The sequence below is a fragment of the Megascapheus bottae genome, chromosome 9 (genome assembly GCF_031878675.1).
Source record: "Megascapheus bottae isolate mThoBot1 chromosome 9, mThoBot2.hap1, whole genome shotgun sequence".
Lineage (NCBI taxonomy): Eukaryota > Metazoa > Chordata > Mammalia > Rodentia > Geomyidae > Megascapheus > Megascapheus bottae.
In genome coordinates this window covers 32,826,184-32,848,792 of record NC_143517.1, presented here as the reverse complement: position 1 = coordinate 32,848,792, position 22,609 = coordinate 32,826,184, and the positions used below count along the sequence as shown (strand labels likewise).

General features: G+C 38.6%; 1 protein-coding gene across 1 annotated transcript in view; it reads right to left on the bottom strand.

Moving 5' to 3' along the window:
* Positions 1–17,822, bottom strand: part of Decr1 (2,4-dienoyl-CoA reductase 1) — a 29,040-nt gene extending 11,218 nt beyond the window's left edge. The window contains exons 1-5 of the mRNA XM_090339041.1: positions 17,732–17,822; positions 11,078–11,280; positions 9,008–9,065; positions 8,797–8,883; positions 7,357–7,504 (exon numbers count right to left, since the gene is read on the bottom strand). Of these exons, the coding sequence (XP_090195167.1) occupies positions 7,357–7,504; positions 8,797–8,883; positions 9,008–9,065; positions 11,078–11,280; positions 17,732–17,800 (565 nt within the window). The 5' untranslated portion in view covers positions 17,801–17,822. The remainder of the gene's footprint in view (positions 1–7,356; positions 7,505–8,796; positions 8,884–9,007; positions 9,066–11,077; positions 11,281–17,731) is intronic.
* Between the last annotated feature and the right edge of the window lie 4,787 nt (positions 17,823–22,609).

Sequence of the window (22,609 nt, the reverse complement as noted above, 5' to 3'; positions counted from 1 at the left end):
TATAATGTAACCCTTCTATTAATTACAATAAAAATATATGAAAAAAAGAAAGTATAAAAACAGTTAGCTCAGTGGCTCAAGGTTCAAAGCCCAAAAGGACCTGAGACTTATCTCTAATTAACCTCTAGAAAATAGGAAGTGGGGCTTGGCTCAAGTTAGGGAAGTAGCTTGAGCTGAAGAGCTCAGGGATAACACCCAGGCTGAGTTCAAGCCTCACAACCAAAAAAAAGTATAAAAACAATTAAAAACACTTAATTTTAGTAAACAGCAAGGAAATGCAAAGTAAAATCACAATGAAATATAATTCCTTCTTGGAATGGCTACTATCAAAAAGATGAAAGAATTAGAAATGGCTGGTGAGAATATAGAGAAAAGGGAATTCACACAAGGAGGTAGGAATGTAAATTTAAGAAATTACAAATAGAACTACAGACAATCCAGCAACTCCACTACTAGATACATAGCTAACAGAAACAAATCAGTATGCACTACCAGACTTACTATAGCATTGTTCGTAATAGCCAACACACAGAACCAGCCAGAATTTCTATCCATGGTTAAATGGATAGAGAAATGGTGCATATACTAGAATATCATTCCTCCATGAAATGAATCCTATAATTTTCAGCAACTTGGATGCACCTGAGAACATTATGTTAAATGAAATAAGCCAAGAACAGAAGACATATGTGGGAGCTAAAAACATAGAACTCATAAATTTGTGGGAATAGTTCATATTAGAGGTTACAAAAAGGGTAGGAAGCAGAGGAGATATAGGAAGACAATAAAGGTACCAAAATACAGTTATAAAGGAGGAGTAAATTCCAATATTCTATATCACAGTAGTATACTGGTTTAAAACAATTTATCATATATCTGGAAAAGAAGAGTTTGATGGTCCCAGCTGGATGCAAAAGCTTATGTCAGTGAGTCTAGTCAAAAGGAATACAATTTGAAGTCAGCCTGAACAAAAAAAAAATCTCTGAGACCCTTTCTTAATAGCTGGTCACAGCAATTCCACTACTTGGCATTTATCCACTCATCCAGAAACAAGGACATACTAAATCCACTAGCACAACAATGTTCATTGCAGCACTGCTTACCATAGCGAAGATATGGAGCCAACCCAGATGCCCCTCAGTTGATGAGTGGATCAACAAGATGTGGTATTTATACACAATGGAATTCTATGCTGCTGTCAGAAAGAATGATACCGCCCCATTTGTAAGGAAATGGAAAGACTTGGAAAAAATCATATTAAGTGAAGTAAGCCAGACTCAACGGAACATAGGCTCAATGGTTTCCCTCATTTGTCATAATCAGTAGAAACCCTGGGCTCTCCTAACAGAGATTTACAATAGAGCAAAACCTAGATACATAAGGCCATATAGGATGAAGCTAAATGAAAGGACCTCCAGGATATAGAAACAAGGCCATATAATGAGTGCTTATTGTCTTTAATGTACTATGTTATCTCTCTTCTCTTTTGCTGTCTCTGGGTTATCTCATATTGTTACAGCATTTTACCTTGTTATCTGATATATTTGATATATGTTTATCTGGTTATTTGAAATAGGATAGGGAAGGGAGGAAAACAAGATGAGGGGAGGGGGTGGAGGGAAGAGGGAAATGGGGACCAAGGCATGAGGAAGGGTATCAATGTTTGCAAAGTAATCTGCCTTCTATCTGGTGAATATAATGTAACCCTTCTATTAATTACCATAAAAATTATATGAATAGAACAAAAAATTATATGAATAGATAGATAGACAGATAGATAGATAGATAGATAGACAGACAGACAGACAGACAGACAGACAGACAGACAGACAGACAGACAGATAGATAGATAGATAGATAGATAGATAGATAGATAGATAGATAGCTGGTCACAGTAGACATCTGCCATACTAGCTACATGGTAGGTATGGACTTGAAGATTCATGTTTTCAAGGCAAGCCAGGCCAGTCTATGAGATTCATTTCATCAGAAAGCAGCTGGTTATGGAGGTGTACATTTGTGATCCCAGCTACGATAGAAAACAGGAAATAGGAGGATCAAAGCAAGCCTGGGCATAGACAAATGGAAGACTTTACCTCAGAAAAATTGTACGTATGGCTAAGTACTTTCTCCTGATACCAAGAGGAAATGCATTTGACTGATTCTTTGGTTTCAGAAGACAAAAAGATTTGTGTATATTCAACATTGCACTGGAGATTTTGTCTTTGAAGGGATGGGAGTGGTCAAAAAAAGAGGTAAAAAAGCATACATGTTGGGAAGGAAGATGGAAAAATTGTTTCTTCTTATGGATAACATCATCATCATGAAATCTAAAGAAATCTAAAGGGTATAACAAAAAAGTTTAAAGTACTATTGAGTTTAGTAAACTCCTGCGAAAAAACACTGAAGGATCCATTGTGTTTCTAAATGTTACAGGTAAACAATTGAAAGCAAAATATAGAAACCACTTACTTGCACTAGCACTCAAAATAAAAACAAAAAAACCTCAGGAGCAAGTTCACAAAACATACATAAGAATGATATAGTCTGAAAACAGTAACATATTCCTGACAGAAATTAAAGAAGTCTAAATAAGAGACATCCCAATGGATAGATAATCTTGAGACTGTTAAATAAAAATTCTCTTCAATATAAATTTAACACAGCACTGGATACAAAAGGCACTCCCATAGGCTTTTTCATAAATATATAAAGTTATTTCTAAAATTTCCATGGAAATGAAAAAGACATAAAAGAACCCTAACAATGTTTACAAACAATAAATAAAACTGAAGGTCACAGGCATCCTTTCAAGTTAACATCAATGGGAGGTTCAATATGTAATATATGTTCACTTTATAAAGACATATAATCAAAACAATGATACACTTACATAGATCTTGGAAAGAACAGACAGATCAAAAACTGATTCATATACATATGATTAAGTGATTTTTCCATTGAAGATCCAAGAAAACTCAATTAGGAAAGAATAAAGAGTTATGCACAAAAAAGGAAGAAAAAAGAAAGGCAGGCAGGTATACGGGAAGGAAGGAAGGAAGAAAGGAAGGAGGGAAGGAAGGAAGGGAGGGAGGGAGGGAGGGAGGGAAAGAGAGAGACAGAGAGAGACAGAGAGAGACAGAGAGAGAGACAGAGAGAGAGACAGAGAGAGAGAGAGAGGATCTCAGTCATTACTTAATAACTAATGAAAAATATATCACCACCAGGCACGGTGGCTCACCCCTATAATCCTAGGTACTCATGAGGTTGAGATCTGAGGATATCAGTTCAAAGCCAGCCAGGGCACTAAAGAATGTGAGCCTCTATCTCTAATTAATCACTGAAAAAAGAGAAGTGGGGCTGTAGCCTTGAGCTGAAGAGCTTGGCCCAGGCCCAGAGTTCAAGCCCCATGACCCACCAAAAAAAAAGAAAGAAAGAAAAGAAAGAAAAAGATATGACAGACTGAAATGGCAGGAGTAGAAACTATAAAACTTCCAAACACATTGAAGATATTTAGTGCTTCAGATTACAGAAAGGAAAAGTAGCTAGGAGGAACATAGCTCAGTGATAGAGGGCTTGCATAGAATTGAGCCATGGCCTGGATTCAGTCCCTAGCACCTCAAAGAAAATAAGTAAGTAGGGGCCGGGAGTTTGGCCTAGTGGTAGAGTGCTTGCCTAGCATGCACGAATACCCGGGTTCTATTCCTCGGTACCACATACGTAGAAAAAAAGCCGAAGTGGTGCTGAGGCTCAAGTGGTAGAGCTCTAGCCTTGAGAAAGTCCAAGGACAGTGCTCAGGCCCTGAGCCCAAGCCCAAGACTGGCAAAAAAAAAAAAAAAAAAAGAAAAGAAGTAAGTAAACTTAAGCCAAAAAAAATTGCACAGTTGGAAGAAAAAAAAGAAAATCTTTCCTCTTCAAAAAACATTGTTAAGTACATTTAATCGTAGTCCTGGGAAACATTTTTTCAAAACAACTATTTCATAAGTGGATAAATGATTTTGTAGGAATGGATTTAAAACAATTATTCCAATTCAATAAAAAAGTTTTAAGACAAGAGATAAGTATAAACCAGACATGTATTTACCATAGCAAAGATATGTAACCAACCCAGATGCCAGATGTCCCTCAGTAGATGACTGGATCAACAAGATGTGGTAAACAAAGATATGTAACCAACCCAGATGCCAGATGCCCCTCAGTAGATGATCGAATCAATAAGATGTGGTATGTATACACATATCAGAAAGATGCCATCAGAAAGAATGACACTGTCCATTTGTAAGAAAATAGAAAGACTTGGAAAAAAATTATATTAAGTGAAGTAAGCCAGACTCATAGGAACTTAAGCTCAATGGTTTCCCTCATTTATCATAATTAGTATAAACCTTGAACTCTCCAAGCAGAGGATTACAATAGGGCAAAACCTAGATACATATGGCCATTTAGAACGAGGCTAAATGAAAGAATCTCCAAGATATAGAAACAAGAGCCATGTTGATTGTTGTGATGTGATTGTTGTTCTTATTTCTCATCTCTTTTGCTGTCCCTTGGTTATCTCATATTGTTACAGCATCTCACCTTGTTATCTGATATATATGTTTATTTGTTTATTTGAAATAGGATAGGGAAGGAGGAAAACAATATGAGAGGAGGGGTGGAGGGAGGAGGGAAATGGGGACAAAAACATGAGAAAGGGTATCAATGTGTATGAAATAATGTACCTTCTATCTGGTGAATATAATGTAAGCCTTTCATTAATTACAATAAAAAATAGGAAATAAAAAACTAGACATAGTAGAACATGTCTGTATTCCTGCTATTTGAAAGACATAGTGAAAAGAATCATGGTTCAAGTTCAGCAAAGGCAAAAGCTGAAGATACTGTCTGAAAAGCAAAATGAGGCAAAAGATGTTGGAGCATGAATGTCAGCGTGCTTCCCTAGCAAGTGCAAGGCCCTGAGCCTCATAGAACTGCACCCCTACCAAAGTAAATCTACAGCTCAACTTCATGGAGAATACATACCATGTATCAGATGCGTGGGGGTGCATATATAAAAAAGGTATTTTTTACCATTTGTCATCAGGAAAATCTTCATTATAAATGAGGAATCACTATACAACCCTAGGAGGGCTAAAGCTTAAAAAGACTAATGATCCCAACTGTTGGCTAGGTAGTGGAGCTACTACAACTTGCAAATTGCTGTTGAGAATCTAATAGGTAATAGTAGGGCAAATTTGTCCAAATTCAAATTTTCCTTCTATTCATCCAAAGATGCTGCTCACAAAGTTAAAAGGGAAGCTAAATGCTGGGAGAAAATATTCTAAATATATAATATATGTGGTAACGTAACCAGTTCAGATCACATAAAGACTTTCTACACAGTAACAGTAAAAAGACAAACAATTCCACTAACAACAAACTGTCCTCAAGACCGAATGTAATAATGAGAATTGTATGAAGTTAGTAAGAAAGAACTCTCCATTTATGATCTACACATTGTATTTAGGCATCGGTGTTTTAAAGCCTTTTAATTCATAATTGATTATTGTTTACCAAAGCTGATTATCCTAATGAGCTTCTCTGCCTCTAATGAAAACTCAGTAGTCTGATTCTGGTCATCTGCAGACATCTCCCAGTCATTAGTTCTTACCTTCAGCAAGGGAGCTCCTGTCATTGCTGCCCTCCCCTTTGCTATTCTCACTATAGCCTCTTCGACTGACTTTCTTGATGCCTGATCGCCTAACATACTTTTGGTCACAGGTACACAGATACATCACGACGCCTGACTTCCAGGTTCATCCACACAGACACATTTGAAAGATCGTTAGCCCTTGAGTGCTTTGACTGTAGATTCATCACTGAAACAGATCCTCTTCATGGTACTCTTCATGGCCCTGGAATCCAAGTTCTCCAAACTCTGTCACATTACAGGCATCAATAACTGTCAGGAATCGTGGTAGAACAAAAACTGGATCCCATCTTTTAAAAAGTCTTACCTAATCTATTTTTAATAAAACCCATAGAATTTTAATCCAACGCAATGAACAAAAATAGACCAAAGTCTATGTTAAGACAATAATGAGAAGAGAGTCAGATAGAGATCTTAGGTCACAGAGAAAAAAATAAGAGGGCAAAGGAAGAAACAGGAGACATAATAAAGCAGAGGGGAAGAAAATGACACAGAGCTTAAAAAGAAATGGAACACAAAATAAAGTATTTACAAAACCAGAGAAAGAAGCAGAAGGAAGAGGGGAGAAGAACATTAGAGGCAGAGATGGAAAAAAGATGCAAAAATCAATGACTTGCCCAAACTCCAAATGCAGAGCAGACTCACTTTGCTGCCTTAGACTTCCATTTCAATGAGTGCTTAGATAATGGAGGCAAGTTACCAGCATTGCAAAGGAAAAGCTGAATCTCAGTATCATCCCTCCTTCCGTTTCTATATCCAGTCTTAAGCTCATTTATGTATCATCCATGGCGTACTGAAGAAGGAACTGAATTTCATGGGCTGGGGCTTCTACAGAAGAGCCCAGCCAGCTCCAGGTCTTCCCTCAAACCTCAAACCTCAATACAAGGCTATCCCTGAAGAGCAAGAGATAGTTCCTCCTTACTCATTCAGTGCCATTCTCTGAGAAAATACCTCACCTCAATCTATGGAGGACTGCCTCTGCCTGAATCATCAGGGTAAGACCTGACACCAGAAACAGCAGTGTCTAAATAAATGGTTCTATACAATACTTGTATATTTACACATAGAAACCCTTACTCTTATTTCTAAAAATACAAACTTTTATTAAGAAATTTGTTCACAGTATTAACAAAACAGTTCTAATGACTTGCATCTAATCTACTCTCTCCAGCGTTCTCAATCTCATTATCCAAACTATTCATCATTAGATCTTGTGATTATTAGCTACTTTATCTCAGGTCATCTATAAAAAGAAGCCAAACAACTTTTCTATCCACTATCGTGCCAGTAACTTTCTACATCAAATCACTTTCTTCATTAAAACTCTGAGTGAAAGGATTAACACCTTAATTACTAGTCATTTCCTAGTTCTGCCCTCCTTTTTTATCCACAGAAAATTCCTTATAATTTCCTAAACACTTCTGCTTTTCCTCAACCAGGTCTCTCTAAGGGATGTTTACATTCTTTCCCCTCCCCTGTATCCACATGTAGAGTTTTGAAAATTCAGCTGTAATTATATCTCATCCCTATGGTAATTGTTTAAGCATCTGTGCCATTGAGTTACGTAAAAATAGATTGTCTCATTTACTTTTTTAAATATTTCAGGGCATAGTACAGAATCTCGCCATGAGTGGGGCCCAATAAAAGTAGGATATATTGAAACATACCTTTCTGTGCTTTAATTAGTTGTTTTCCAATCTCTAGAGTCACATAGGCTGTGCCATTTAGAACAATGTCAGTTATGGTCTTCCAAGCATTAGGAGAGAGTCGTTCGGTGGGAGAAATAAAGTTCCCTGCCGCATTGTTGATCACGATCTAATAAATGAAGAAGGCCAGTAGTAGAAATTTTTTAATGAGGAAGAACGTTTTCGCTCCAGGACTTTTATTTATGCAATTTATTCATTCAAATAATGCAAAACAGGTACAAAATAATACCAGGAGATATGCTTTGATTCCATATATTGAGTCTCTCAAAATCTCCTGTAATTTCCCAATTTCAGAATCCTAACCCTTGTCTCTATAGTGAAGTATTGAAATATAGATTGCTTTATTTCAAGGTACCATGAACAATGCCTGGTAAAAATCAGGCACAGTGCTTCAGTGTGTAATCTCTGCTACTTAGGAGGCTGAGATCTGAGGATTGTAGTTCCAAAACAGCCCAGGTCGGAAAGTCCTACAGACTCTTATCTCAAATTAACTACCGTAGAGCTGTAAGCAGAGCTGTAGAACCCCAGACTTGAGTCAAAAGTTAAATAAACGATAGGACCTGGATCCTGGGTTGAGTTCAAGCCCCTGCACAAGAAAAGAAAGGAAAAAAACCTTATAATTTCTAGTGTCATTTTAATGTCATGAAGGCTTGATTAGTGACCGCTTCACTAGCAATAAAGACTCTGCAATTTGACCCTAGGGCAAATTCCATATAGTTAGTTTCTTGTCCAAATATCTTTTCTTTTTTTTTTGCCTGAGCTTAGGGCCTGAGCACTTTCCTTAGGCTTTCTCATGGATAGAGCTCTACCACTTGAGCCACAGCATCACTGTCAGCTTTTTCTGTGTATGTGGTACCGAGGAATCAAACCCAGGTCTTCATGCATGCTAGGGAAGCACTCTACCATGAGGCCAAACTCTCAGCTCTGTCTGAAGAATGGCTTCTCTTTATAATAAATGAACCAATAACAGCAAAAATGGTTATATCTTAAGTCTTACAGGGAGAAATGTGGCATTTCCTATAGTTTTCCTTGTTTGTATTATTCTCCATCACCACAAGAAATAATCAAAAGTTATTAGGAAAAAAGAGATCATCAATCATTTAAACTAGATTTTGTGCTCTTAGATAATTTCTCTCATTTCATAATCTTATTAAATAAAATGAAATCAAGTTTTTTCTACAGTTATAAATCTGTTTTTGAAGTATTTCTGAAAGGAAATGATGTAGCAGTCCCGCTAATCATTTCTCTGCCTTAAGCAAAGTTGGGATTTTCCTACAGCCAGAAAGCAAGTGCTTTTCAATGCAGCCCTTGCTCCCTTCCGTAGTTTATTTCCTTTGTATCTTGGTAGGTATTTTCAACATCAAAAGACTTATGTTTTGGCTTCTTCTCCATTGCACTTACATTAGGATGCCCTGCAACTTTGATCAGTTCCAACACAGCATTATGAACCATACCAGGATCCCTTACATCACACTGAATTGCATGAACCTGCAAAAGAACAAAGAAAAGAGAGCCCTACATATTCCAGGCTTCCTAAAGAAAAAGCATGAATAAATTATGTAAGTGCATTATAATTTCTGAATCTAACTTGGGTGACTGTTTCTTGATGTACCTTATTTCCAGTTTGAGAAGAAATGTCTTCTGCAGTAGCCTTCAAAACATCAATCTTCCTAGAAATAAACACAGGGAACTTTGTGTAAGTTCTACATTACTGAAATTTACAATTTGAACACAGAGAATCTATAGCTTAAAAGGGCATTTTGATAAAGCATGGCAGTTATTATAGCTATATATAAATCACTTTAAATGAAGTCATAAAACTTAAAATTCAGGCTAGGAATTGGTGGCTCACACATGTAATCCTAGCAACTCAGGAAACAGAGATCTGAGGATCATGGTTCAAAGCCAGCTTGCACAGGAAAGTCTGTGAGATTCTTGTCTCAAATTAAAAGGCTGCTTAAGCTACTAGCACAACAATGTTCACTGCAGCATTATTTCCTATAGCTAAGATATGGAACCAATCCAGATGCCCCTCAGTTGATGTGGTATTTATACACACAATGGAATTCTATGCTGCCATCAGAAAGAATGACATCAGACCATTTGTAAGGAAATAGAAAGACTTGGAAAAACATCATATTAAGTGAAGTAAGCCAGACCCAAAGGAACATAGGCTCCATAGTTTCCCTCATTTGTAATAATTAGAACACATCTAGGATTCTCCTAGGATGGGATCAAAATACCTCAAAACCTATGTACATGTGGTCATACAGGATGAGACTGAATGAACTCTGGGTTATGGAGACAAGAGGTTTATCTTCGTGATTGTTGTTCTTCATTAATATAGTATATGAAGTTTATTTGAAATAGGGAAGGAGAGGGGGAAAACGAGAGGATTGGGAGGGGATGGGGGAGAGAGAGGTGGACAAAAACATGAGGAGTATCAAGAAGTAATGTACCCATTACCTGACAACTGTTAACTCTAACCTCTCTAAACATTATCCCAACAATAAAATACAATTTAAAAAAAAAACTACCAGAAAATCTGGGAATGGTACTGTGTTTCAAAGGGTAGAGCACTAGCCTTAAGCACAAAAGCTCAGAGACAGTGCCACGCCCTGAGTTCAAGCTCCAGGATGAACACCAAAAAAAAAAAAAAAAGTTAAAATTAAATAAAATTTGGGGCTAGGAGTTTGGCCTAGTGATAGATTGCTTGCCTAGCATGCACGAAGACCCAGGTTTGATTCCTCAGTACCACATACACAGAACCAAAAGCCAGAAGTCGTTCTATGGCTCAAGAGGTAGAGCTCTTTTCACCGGGGCCACTTTGAACCTTCAAATTGTAATGTTAGAAGGTTTCAGCTCAAGAAGTGGAGCTGTGGCTCAAGGAGTAGGGCAGTAACCTTGAACAAAAGAGCTCAGGGACAGCCCCCAAGCCCAGAGTTCAAGTCCCACTACAGACAAAAAAAAAAGAAGTTTGAACAAAGAAAGTTTCAGTTCAAATTTAGATTAGATAACCTATATTCATTCACTCTTATGTGCTTGAAAAAAATACAAAAAATAAACCAGACATATAAATTACATAGTACTAAGATGACATAATGTTTTAAAACACTACAACATAAAAATAAAAATGTTGTGGCCAATTTACATTTGTGAATGACACAGTAAAGACCCTATGTGGAGAGGGGTAAATTTCTTGACTAGCTTTTGAAGCTCTAAATTTACAGTTCTAAATATTACAGGGTAATAGGATACACCTAAATAAGAAATTCCTTTACATGGACTTATCCCTTCTACATTCAACACAGTAGATACTCTACAAAATCTGCCCATCTTAAAGAAAACAGAAGGATTATAGCCATTATCTTAGTGCAAAGTTAATTATCAATTAAAGCAGTCATCACAATCACTATCACTAGAAACAAAGCATCATCAAGATAGTACTTTGTAACTTTATCATCATGCACAAGGCAAAAATCATTATCACTGTCTTTAAATGTAAACATCATCACTTTCATAATTGTCATTATTTTATTATTTCAAATTAATACCTCATCTTTCAGAGATGTATTTAATCTGTACAATATTTCATAAACAATTAAGATGCAAATAAAAAACCCAAAAAGTTACTTCAATATTGTGGTGGAGAACCTTTCCAATAGACTCTGTAGTGACTTACCGGCTAGCTATCACACACTCAGCACCCAGGCTGGATAGAAATGTCGCCATTGCCTTGCCAAGACCAGTACCTCCTCCAGTAATGAATGCCACTTTTCCTTGAAAACTGTTAGGTGGTAGCATAGGTTTTTGAAGGGGTGGGAAAAATTTTGCTTGTGGAGCTTCAATACCTTGATACAATATTTTTGTTCCAGAACTGAAAGACTAAAAGGGGGAGAACATGAATTGAAACTTATATACATATATTGCCAAAATTAGGATGAAATTTTTAGGATTTATTCATGAATTCAATATTAATTCATTCTTGGATGAATGCAAACTCACTGTAAGCATATATATCATATATGTTGTCATGTATTATAAAATCAAGTATTATTCTTTTTTTTTTTTCAGTGTTAAGAAACATGAGGAAGTGGCTTGAAAAGAACAGGCTCAAAGACTGACTGGCTCTGGTAGCTCATGTCTGTAATCCTAGCTACTCAGGAGGCTAGTATCTGAGGATCATGGTTTGAAAGCCAGCCTTGGCAGGAAAGTCTGTGAGGTCCTTATCTTCAATTAACCACCAGAAAACCAGAAGTGGTAATATAGCTGAAGGAATAAGGTTCTAGACTTGAGCAAAAGAGCCCAGACCTCAAGCCCCAAATTCAAGCCCCACAATCTACAGGAGGAGGAGGGAGCAGTTAAGGGTAGCACCAAGAGACGGAAGTTTTCATTAGTCTCCAAAGCTATTAATTCTAACTCTCTGAAATGACAGAATGTCCCCCATACCATATAAACCGTCATCAAGTTATTTAGCCTCTTTGTGCCTCAGTCTTCTCGTCTGTAATATGATGATCTTAACCAACTACTGTAAAGATTACCTATTTTAATGTAAGTTAAATAACAGACCACATAGTAGGCACTTTGAAGGATTTACAGATGTTTTACTTAAATTTTTGAAGGAAATAAACATGTACAAAATATTTTTGCCTATTGAAAGAATAATTTTATAACATTTATCAAATCAAAGGCTGGCTTGCTTTTCTTTTCCTTTTTCTTTGTACCAGTACTAGGGCTTGCACTCAGGGCTTTGAGCTCTTGCTTAGCTTTTTCTCCTCATGACTAGCTCTTTACACTTGGGCCACAGTACACTTCTGGCTTTTTACTGGTTAACTGGAGATAAAAGTCTTTTGGATTTTCTGATTGGGATGGCTTTGAATCCCAAGCCTTAAATCTCAGTCTCTTGAGTAGGATTACAAGCCACAGGTGCCTGACTCATGCCAATCAATTTAGAACCAATGAAATATCTTTTTACATAAAATATTATTTTATGTAAAATAGAAAATAAAACTGAATGATTTTAAATAAAAATGTATTGCTGTATTATTTTATATTTTTTAGAAAGCAATAACTTCATTTGTAAAATTTAAGAGGAATCCAGGTGTTTTATACTTGTATTTCCATATCCTACTACTTCTGAACATCACTGATATTCTTTCCCTTCTTAACTATAAATACAAACCTTAAGTATTGACTGTGAGAAACAATAGGAGCTAACATTAATTAAGGGGCTACAACTGTCGAGATTATCCAGTGACTACATGGAATAAGTTCATTTTGACTTCATTACACAAGGAGAACTGAATACTCAAAAAACCATGAAAGAGCTAAAAACCAAGATTAACAGGTTGGCAGGTTTCTGGGCTATCTCATAACTGCCTTGTACAGCCTGTGTCTATCCTCTGAGCATTTGCAAAGCTTAATGATCAAGACATCCCAGGTAAGTGTCTGGTCCCCTGTTATTTAATGGTAACAAAATCAAAACTCTAGTAAGTTAAATAAGCTTCCATCACTTTATCCAGGTCATCTAGAAATTTGTGCTAATAACGTGGACAATGATTTAGGATAAATCAGCTGGAAATTACCCAAGAAAATTCTCAGAATGTGTGTAATAGCAAATAAATTGAAAAGAAAAGAAAAAGAAACACACAGCATGTTTTTAACTACAAATCAAAAGAAATGATTGGAAAAGACTAGAAGAAAGTAGCAGTAAGCAAGCAGTAGAGCGAATATTATCCTATGCCAGTATCCTCAGTGGACTTTCCTCACATAAAATTTATTTTTATAAGGTAAATTCCATAAAATTTACTCTCATTTCATAAAGGAAATTGAAGTAGAGAAAAGTCAACTAACATTTTATGAATACTAAGTCATAAAAAACTGACTCAACTTCACAATTTGTTTGACTTTATTTTGTCCCTTATGGTTATTGTTTCTAAATAATGGTATTACAATTACTTGTTTCCTTCCATTTAGTTGGGTTTTAGTGTTTTTAAATTCTTCTCAATAAATATGCTTTTATTTCATAATTTGGAACTAACATTTGAAAGACAAAATGTGAGAATGTATATGAAGTTATTGATGAAGATAAATTCGCAAATCTGGCTATGTTCCATGCCAGTCATCATATTTCTCTCAGCATCATGTTGACAAGGCATTATTTTTGTCCCCTTTTGCCAAAGCATAATAATCCAAGCAACCTACAATAATCTTTTTCTACATAAATGGCAGTTTTACTTAAGGCTGCCATCCGCCCCCAGAACTATTAACATAATATGATGATTCAGGAAGTTTTTAAGAATAGGCTGGTAAATTTGTCACTACCTAATAATTATGAAAAATACATTCAAACTTTCCAAAGACTTTACCATGAATTTTTATTCATTCATTGCTAATTTATATAAAGAAGTCAATGTGAGGCTTTATAAGAAACATTTAATCAATATAAATATATATATATGTACAACCTTTAGACGTTATTTCAAGTCATTTCTTCCAGCCTCCTAACTGCTATAGAATAGCATATAATGGAAAGAAAAAGAATAGCACACAATGGTAAATATATCACATTCAACAGTGACAATAATCCTAGTGTCTGAAATGTAATAAAATCATTACGTAAGTGATACCTAGTTACCTTATTATATTCAAGCAGTACTGATCTTAGGATTTCACTTTCCTATCAATTCAAAATTGAAAAAAAGGAACATGCTATTTAATTCACAATTTATGGCATAAACATTACTATAAATGCAGCTATCTTTTGGCCTAAAAATTGTTCAATATTAAGACAAGAAATGCTCAGGCCTTACTGAATTATTCTGCATTTGCTTCTCTATTTCTTCAAAAGCCATACTGAAAAATCCACAATATGATTTGGCCATTTGTTTCTAAATTTATCTTCCTCCTTCACATATCCCTAATGTATAATAACAAAACTAGTAAGTGGCTATTGTGCCACTAATTCACAAATGGAAATAATGTGAAAGTCTTTACCCTGTTCCTTCCCCAGAAGATGAAAATTGTGTACCAAGTAGATTTATACTTATATTTCTTTGGGCTTTGGGGTAGTCTAAACTGTCCAGAGTAGATCTCTAACTAAAAGTGGATTGGTGATGGGCTAAATTCATTTTATGGGCCTACCCAATCTTTTGAAAAATCTAAGTCAACATTGGGAGAATTCACATAAAAATCACAAGCTGTACCAACAAGGTATCCATCTTCCTACATGAGTAGGTAACTATGGCACAGACCATAGCCACTTCCACATAAGGGGGGTGCGGTTCCCAGCAGGAGGCATCCGAACATACAGAGGAAGCCAGAGGATGCTCTACTGAACTTTACACTGCAGAAAAGGATAGACCTGTATAATGAAGAATTGTTCCAACCAAAATCCAATAGTAGCCTTTCAAACGTTAAACAACTAAAGTACCCAAACTGTCATACCTACGGCTAGATACAGGCCATATTAAGCGCATGCTCTCGTCTGTAGATTTTCTGACCATGTCTAGGCTTAAAAGAGGAGGCATTGCAAAGGCTGCTGAGATTCTAAGCTTCTGCACAACACAGATCTCGTTGCCACAGCAACTTAAATGTAAGGCAAAGCAAATATAAAAGAAAGTGCCTCTCTGGACTCCAAGCTAAATGCTTAGTATGAATCATACAGTTGCTGGTAGCAAGGCCAACATTACATTTGTGTGTAGCAATAAATCAGGGTCTTTGAAAAAGTAGCTTCTCTGTGCTACAGGGTGTGTCTTCAAATTTTAAGATAGCTCTTATCGATCTGTAGTTAAATGTAGACTGAACAGATATTGGAAGATTTTGATAAGGAGCTCTGTATTAGAAATACGTTGCTTAAAATACACAGGTGACTATATCCTTCCTAAAACTTACTTAAGCCTCTTTCCCTGGGTAACTCCTAATCATCCTCTGATCTCAGTGTAAATATACACCAAAAAAACCCCACACCTATAAAACCAGACAGTCCATGCAGGAGCAGTGCTTGTTTTTTTTCCCCAAATCTGGGGGCGTTCAGTTAAGGAACCCAAACCTTCTTTCTGCCACCTTGTTGCTGCAGAGATGGTTGATCTCATTCACTAAGAAGCTTGAGTTTATATACTCTCATTGGGGAGGACAAGAGCATAGACCAGTGGCCACTTGGGAACTAGCTGATCCCAGATAGGCCAAGTTAGCTATAAGAATAAACTCTTTAAAGATGATATTTATATGTGGACATTGGTGGCTCACACCTGTAATCCTAGCTAGTGAGGATTGTGGTTAAGAAGTCAGCCCAGGCAGGGCTTGCTGTGGTTCAAGGTAGTAGAGAATTAACCTTGAGCACAAAAACTCAGGGACAATGCCCAAGGCCGGAGTTTAAACCCCATGACAGAAAGAAAGAGAGAGAGAGAGAGAGAGAGAAAGAAAGAAAGAAAGAAAGAAAGAAAGAAAGAAAGAAAGAAAGAAAGAAAGAAAGAAAGAAAGAGAAAAAAGAAAGAAAGAAAGAAAGAAAGAAAAAGAAAAAAAGAAGAGAGAGAAAGAAAAAAGAGAGAGAGAGAAAGAGAGAGAGAGGAAAATGGGATTCATCTTTACTCTTGTCTTACAGACTGCAAAGAAGGTGCTTTATTTTTAACACACACACACAAAATCAAAACATCTATGATGTCATTAGACTATCGGCAGGAATCAGGTATTCTTACTTACACATTCTGAGTACATAGCACAAAGTAAATGGTCATTTTTTAAAAAAATCTAAGTATGGAAACATACTCTAGTTTCTGCCCCCATACATGTCACAGACACCATAATACCAAACCACTTAAAGAAGCCAAGCTCTTTAACTTCTACACAAATACCATCCTTTAGGTCCAGAATATAATTAAGGATTTATAAAATCAAATTCCTGATTCAAAAGCCATTTCTAGGATTAATTCCAGGAAGCCTCCTTCCCTGAGTCCAAACAGAAGTAGTTTTGTTCACACACACACACACACACACACACACACACACACACTTTAATATACATTGGCATTTTTAGTCTATTGGTGAACAGTGGTCACTCACTAAACCATCTTTTTAAATGTAAGTTATCGTTTTTTAAAAATGCTTTGTATGTCAATAGAGAGCACACATTCAGCCATGTGACAAGAATTTCTTATTAAACAATAGAAATGCGGGCGATAGGAAGGTGGAAGCCTGGATGATAATTTCCACTCTCAGTTTTATCTCTGGGAAAAAAAGGAGTGTACAGATCCCTTTGCACCCTGGTGTTCAGAACGCAAGGCCATGGTACCAGGCCTTTTTTGCTTTACTCATTTTGCAGAGAAGGTCCTCCCTTTTTGCCTGGGGCCTAGCCTTAGACTGTCCTCCCCCAGGTGCCCAGGCTGACTTTAAACATTTCCTCCACGTTCATCACCTCCCGTGGAGCAGAGACCCTTAGCTGGCCCTTAGGTTTTGTTTTTATTCTGGTGTTTCATTTTTATGTGGAATTGTTTGGTGAAAATTCACTATACAAAATGGGATCATATAGTGTCATATTCGCTGATATGGAGTTGAGGAGCAGTGGGTAAACGCCTGCTGGGATTAGTGTTTCACAGACCCAACCCAAAGAAATTGCCTGCTCCTCTTGGAACACGTATTTCCTCCCAAACAAACACAGAGTTTCAGCTTCGACCTTTAACCTAGTTCTTGACCGCTGCCAATAAGCGTTTGTCAGTGGCTACACCATAGGCAAAGTGCCAGTGAACTTCATTCCAGAATAATTTTGTGAGGCCAGCCAGTCTGTGGCTTGATGTGTCACAATAAAATATTTTTTTTTTATTGTGGACTGATCTCTAGATGTTTGAGTCTTAAGTTGGAATTAATGACACTAACACGTCGGTAGATCCTCATTTAAAGAAAAAAAATTTTTTTTTCAGAGAAGACCAATGTTCGCCTACAAAGTTGTCTTCTCAGCGCACCCTCTGTCCTCCAGGCAGTAGCTATGGCATGTCCTTCGCTCCCTGTCTTTGCATCGATTTACACACAACTTTGAAACTTGGGGGAGGAGGAGACGAAAAATGCGAAACTTTTGATAAACCCCTATCTCCCTCACGTCTCAGACGCCGTGCTGTCGTCGCCGCTGGCAGTTGGATTTCTTCTAAGTCCCAGTGCCGGAGTGCTGTCTCTCCCCTAATGGATGAAGTAGGGTCCCGTCCTAGCTCCCCGCGCCCCGGGGCGCCCGCTCTTCTCTCCCTGCTCCCTGCGCCCGGCGCTCTGCGCCCTGGGCTTTGCGCGCGCGGCCCCCAGATCCTGACACCGTGCGCCGCAGCCGGGCCCCCAGCCTCTCCAGCCGCCTTACCCGCTGCAGACCAAGGCTCCAGGACAGCTGGGACAGCCGCGCGTGGAGGACGAGGCCTCGCAGCGCCATGTCGGGGCAGTGTCTGCACGGCCCCGGGGGCGGGGCAGAGAGGTCGGGGTTCCTGGAGGCGGATCGGGCCGGGCTGGGAGGCGGTGCGGCCCTTCACCCGCGCGGTCCCGCCCAGGTCCCGCCCCGCCGCGGCTCCTGGCGTCTCCGAGGGCGCCGTGGGCCCCAGGTTTTGTGTGCGTGGTGGGAATGGAGCTTCGCTGCCCACCGAAGTGGAGCACTTTTTGTGCCTAGTTCAGTTAGCAGATGGCAAGAACACGCGACCCACCCCGTCCGCCCGGTGGCAATGCCTTTTTGCAGTAATGGATGAGTGACTTGCATGTAGAATAGCATTCCTAGTGCCCGAATGCTAGCTAGCTCGGATCTAAAACGCGGCCTCGCTTCGCTAGGGGCAGCCGTCCTCCCCACATCCCGAGATTTGGAAGGACGCAACGCCGCCTATTGCTGAGTTGTGGTTCAGACCTTCCATCCTCCGCTTCCCCCCACCCCCAAAAGAATTCGCACTTAAAAAGACCAAGGCAGGCCTGTATACAATGAACCATAGAAGAACAGGGGTTTGAAATGCCTGAGTCCACGTAAAGGCTTTTTCTTTTGAGATCTGGGCAGGGTGGGGGAGAGAGACGGGGACCTGCCTAACCAGAAGAGAAAGAGGAGGAAAGGAAGGAAGGAAGGAAAGAAAGAAAGGAAGGAAAGAAGGAAGAAGGAAGGAAAAAAGGAAGGAGGGGAGGAGGAAGAGAGGAGGGGGAGGGAAGGAAGGAAGGAGGAAGGAAGAGGTATATCTTGAATGTACAATAAAAATATTTTAAAAAATAATTAAAATAAATAAATTCAAATCATATCCTAAAGCTACAAAAAAGAGCAAGGATGAGATATGGGTTTAAATTTTAAAAGAACTTTGTTTTGAAGAATATGATCAGAAACTGTAAGGACATTTTTGGCATCAATTTCTGCGATGTTATGACATGATATTCTTAGCAGGCAGGCAAAGGATAACAAAATTTAAGGAACTGTACAAAGGTGTAAAATACTCACCAGTGTTATGATTTTTTTCTTAAAAGTAGAAAAAAGAACTGATGAATTTGGGTCTGTAACTGATTTTACAGCTTATACGTTTATATTAGCTTCATATTTTCAAAGACAGATTTCAAATGAGAGCCTCTGCAGAATGGTTGTAGGTTTGCTAGGATCTGTAGATAACTGAGCTATAGCTGAGAGTAAGAACTAAAAGATATTAAAGGCAGTTTTATGAACTACATTTAGTGTGAAAATAAGCAGCAGTACATTTTTAAAATCAGTCCATGGATATTGATGTCTGGCCTGGGTAGAAAGGAAAATAGAGACTAGTAAACACTTTGGCATTTTTCTACACTTTAATTAACATAGAACAGACAGTTGAAAACCATCTCTCCTTGGGGAACAAGGACAGGAGATTTGTAAGATTTCTGTTAAATATTGTTCAGGAAATGTTCCTGAAAAGCCTCTAGTGTACCCCTTATACATCTTTTATTTTTCATTTAAGTAGGCTGAGATTTTGCAGATTGGGATGATTTTACTCCTTCGGCAGCTCCTAGACCATTCCATTGGGCCTTTGCTGCCCTGAGCAAAGCACTATCAACAAGCAGTCAGTTTGAACTTGATACTCTGAACGCCTTAGACATCTTGAGGAAACTACGAAAACCAGTTTATTACTATCTACTGAAGTTGCTGCCTTGACATCAGCTTGAATCAGATTTTCTCCCAGCACAAACCTAGATAACCTTGCAACCAACCATTTCCACAAACAACAGAGGAAGAGTGCTTCTCTTTGTGGTCCAGCAGAAGGTCTGTAGTGCAAACACAGATCTTCATTTGAACAAATGGATTTCCATGACTGGTACAGACACCCTTGGCACCCCTACTCTAAGTCTTCTGGGCATCTTTCTGACCCATGTTTCAACAGCAGGTTCAATAAAAGTCTATGGTAAATAGCCAGTCACCAGTGATCCATGTCTATAATCCTGTCTACTCAGGAGGCTGAAATCTAAGGACCAAAATTCAAAACCAGGCCAGGAGGGAAAGTCTATGAGACCCTTATCTCCAGTGAACCACCAAGAAGCCAGAAGGACAACTGTGGCTCAAATGGCAGAGACTTGAGAAGAAGAAAAAAAACTCAGGCCTTTAGTTCAAGCCTTAGGACTGGAACAGAAATAAAACAACAACAACAACAAAACTTTCATCATCTGAGAAGTCTTCTTTTTGTTACATCATTAGTAGAGTGTCTGGGTTGGAAATAATAAGAAATGCCAATTGTGGAGGCAGGCAGGAGCAGCAGCAAAGCAGCAGACACCAATGCAGCAAGTGCTAGTTGACAAGCTCTCTTCCCTGCTATTAGCAAGAGTTATCAGCAGAAGAAGTACTGAAACAGACCATAGCTAGTCAGGGCTGCTTGCTTTAGCAGGAGTATTGATAGCCAACTGGGCATCCCATGGTATCAGGAACTAATTAAAGCAGCAGGCACAGGGCTTGCCTCTGTAACCAATCCATGCCACAGCAGTGGGTGTGACAAAAGATGGTGAAGCAAAAGCAGGAGCAAGAACAAAATTGGTATTTATGGAATATGAAAGCTGTAACTGTTGCCTTCTGTGGGCCAGCAAAATGCCTGGGTCCCCAATGTTGCTGGTCCCCAAACCAATGCTGCTGTTCCAGATGTCAAAAATCCCCCAAGGCCCTGACTTCAAGAGAGGAGGATGGAAGTGACAACACTAGAATGAGGATAGAATCTGTCATTTCTTGGTGTTGTCTATCTATCCCTATAACTCCTTAGGATTACAAAAACCCACTAAAGGCTAAGAAAAACTGGGAGAGTTCACCTATTCACAATTCTATCTGGCAAGAGCAGAAGGACCCTAGTCAACTGTGCCGGGGCCAGCCGGCAGCAAACCAGGGTTCGCAGATTGGGGTTCCTGAAATAGGGGGCAAGGACTAGGAAAAAATAGAAGAGAGACAGACACACCGGGTGCGGGATGTCTGCAGTCCAGGTAAAGACTGCCCCGTTTATTTTCCACTCCTGCTTCTTCCCTTCTTGAGACCCAGGGAACTTCCAGGTGTTACATTCATATGGTAAATCTCAGGTCATTTAAACAGAATAAGGCCAGAAAACAATAAGACAATAAAGCCATTGTCTGATGCAAATCAAGGTACAGTTTGATTCCACTCTGGCTCCCAACACAACTGGTTTGTGATAACAGGTCTGTTATTGTCAGGGAAAAAGGAGAAGGCACAGGACTTCAATTTTTCTTTATCATTCATCACTGCTCGCTCGCTCTCTCTCTCTCTCTCTCTCTCTCTCTCTCTCTCTCTCTCTCTCTCTCTCTCTCTCTCTCTCTCTGCCTCATAACCAGAGAATAAACAGGGATAAGTTAAAATATAACCCAGTGGGAAAAGCCTGGGCCTGCTTATGTAAGGTAGTGAGTGACCTTTTCCCTCAAAAAAGTACAGGACCTAGCCAACATGAACTGGCAGGAACAAGGACAATACATAAGGGACGAGGCCTGGGGACACAGGGCAAGAGGTGAAAGGAAAATAAATTTGGATGGGGGAAGAATTTAGTGAATTGAAAACATTTTCCAGGGCTTGAGGATTTAACATCCTGGCAAGGGACCCTGAGAAACATTGCTGTCATTCTTCTATGATGATTTTTAGATACTAAAAAAAAAAAGTGTCAAAGCCACACTAAAAGAAGATACGACAATCGCACATGGTAGTTGTAGGAAATGCACACGGAAGTGGGTGTACTAGAGTTTTCTACCATGTACAGCTGCAAACTCTAAAGTTCTCATTTGAATCCTCCTGAATCTTTTTTTTTTTTTGCCAGTCCTGGGCTTGAGCTCAGGGGCTGAGCACTGTCCTTGGACTTTCTCAAGGCTAGAGCTCTACCACCTGAGCCTCAGCACCACTTCCGCCTTTTTCGTATGTATGTGGTACCAAGGACTCGAACCCGGGTCTTCGTGTATGCCAGGGATGCACCTTAACCACTCGGCCAAACTCCGGGCCCCCTTCCTGAATCTTAAAATGACATTAATTTCCACATGAGAAGGGCAACACTATCACTGAAGAGGAAAGAGCTCTTTTCATAGATCATAACTGATGATAAAAGTATTAAGTAGATTAAGTAGTAGCTGCTTAACCACCAGAAAGGCACAATTATCCTAGTGAATGGCAAGATTTGAGTGACAGCCAGAGTTACAAACCAGAGAAGTTTTAAAGGCACTTAAAACAGCCCTAAGTGAAAAAATAAAACATAGTCAATGGGATATATTCCATCTACAGAATGAAAAGGCATCATGGTATCAGGAACATCAGGCAGAAGGCAGTAATCAAAATAAAAATTCGATATGAGAAGTGCGCAGCGATGTCTTTGGGATTGCTGGATTATTGAGGGGACAGGTGAATACGAAAAGAGACTGTTCAGTACTTAGCGTGTAGTTAGAAGAAAATGGAACCTGACAACACAGGCCAGAAGTTGATTCAAACTTGGAAAAAGAGATGGCTTGGGGGGTGAAATGCTTTATCTTCACTGTTAACTACACTGTAAACAATTATGATTGTCTTCACTGTTGCTACCAAGAAATGACTGCCCTTTAAGTCACTGTAAATTCATGCAACTATATAACTGACCAGATTTCAATGTGTTTAATTTGAAACTTACATTGCTTTGGAGTTGTCAACTACCTTCGAGTCACAATTACAGAAAATGGTTGATGTACTGGTGTTTCAGGTGCCTTACTATTTGAACCCAGCATTTTTTTTCTTCTTCTTCTTGGTTTATTTTAT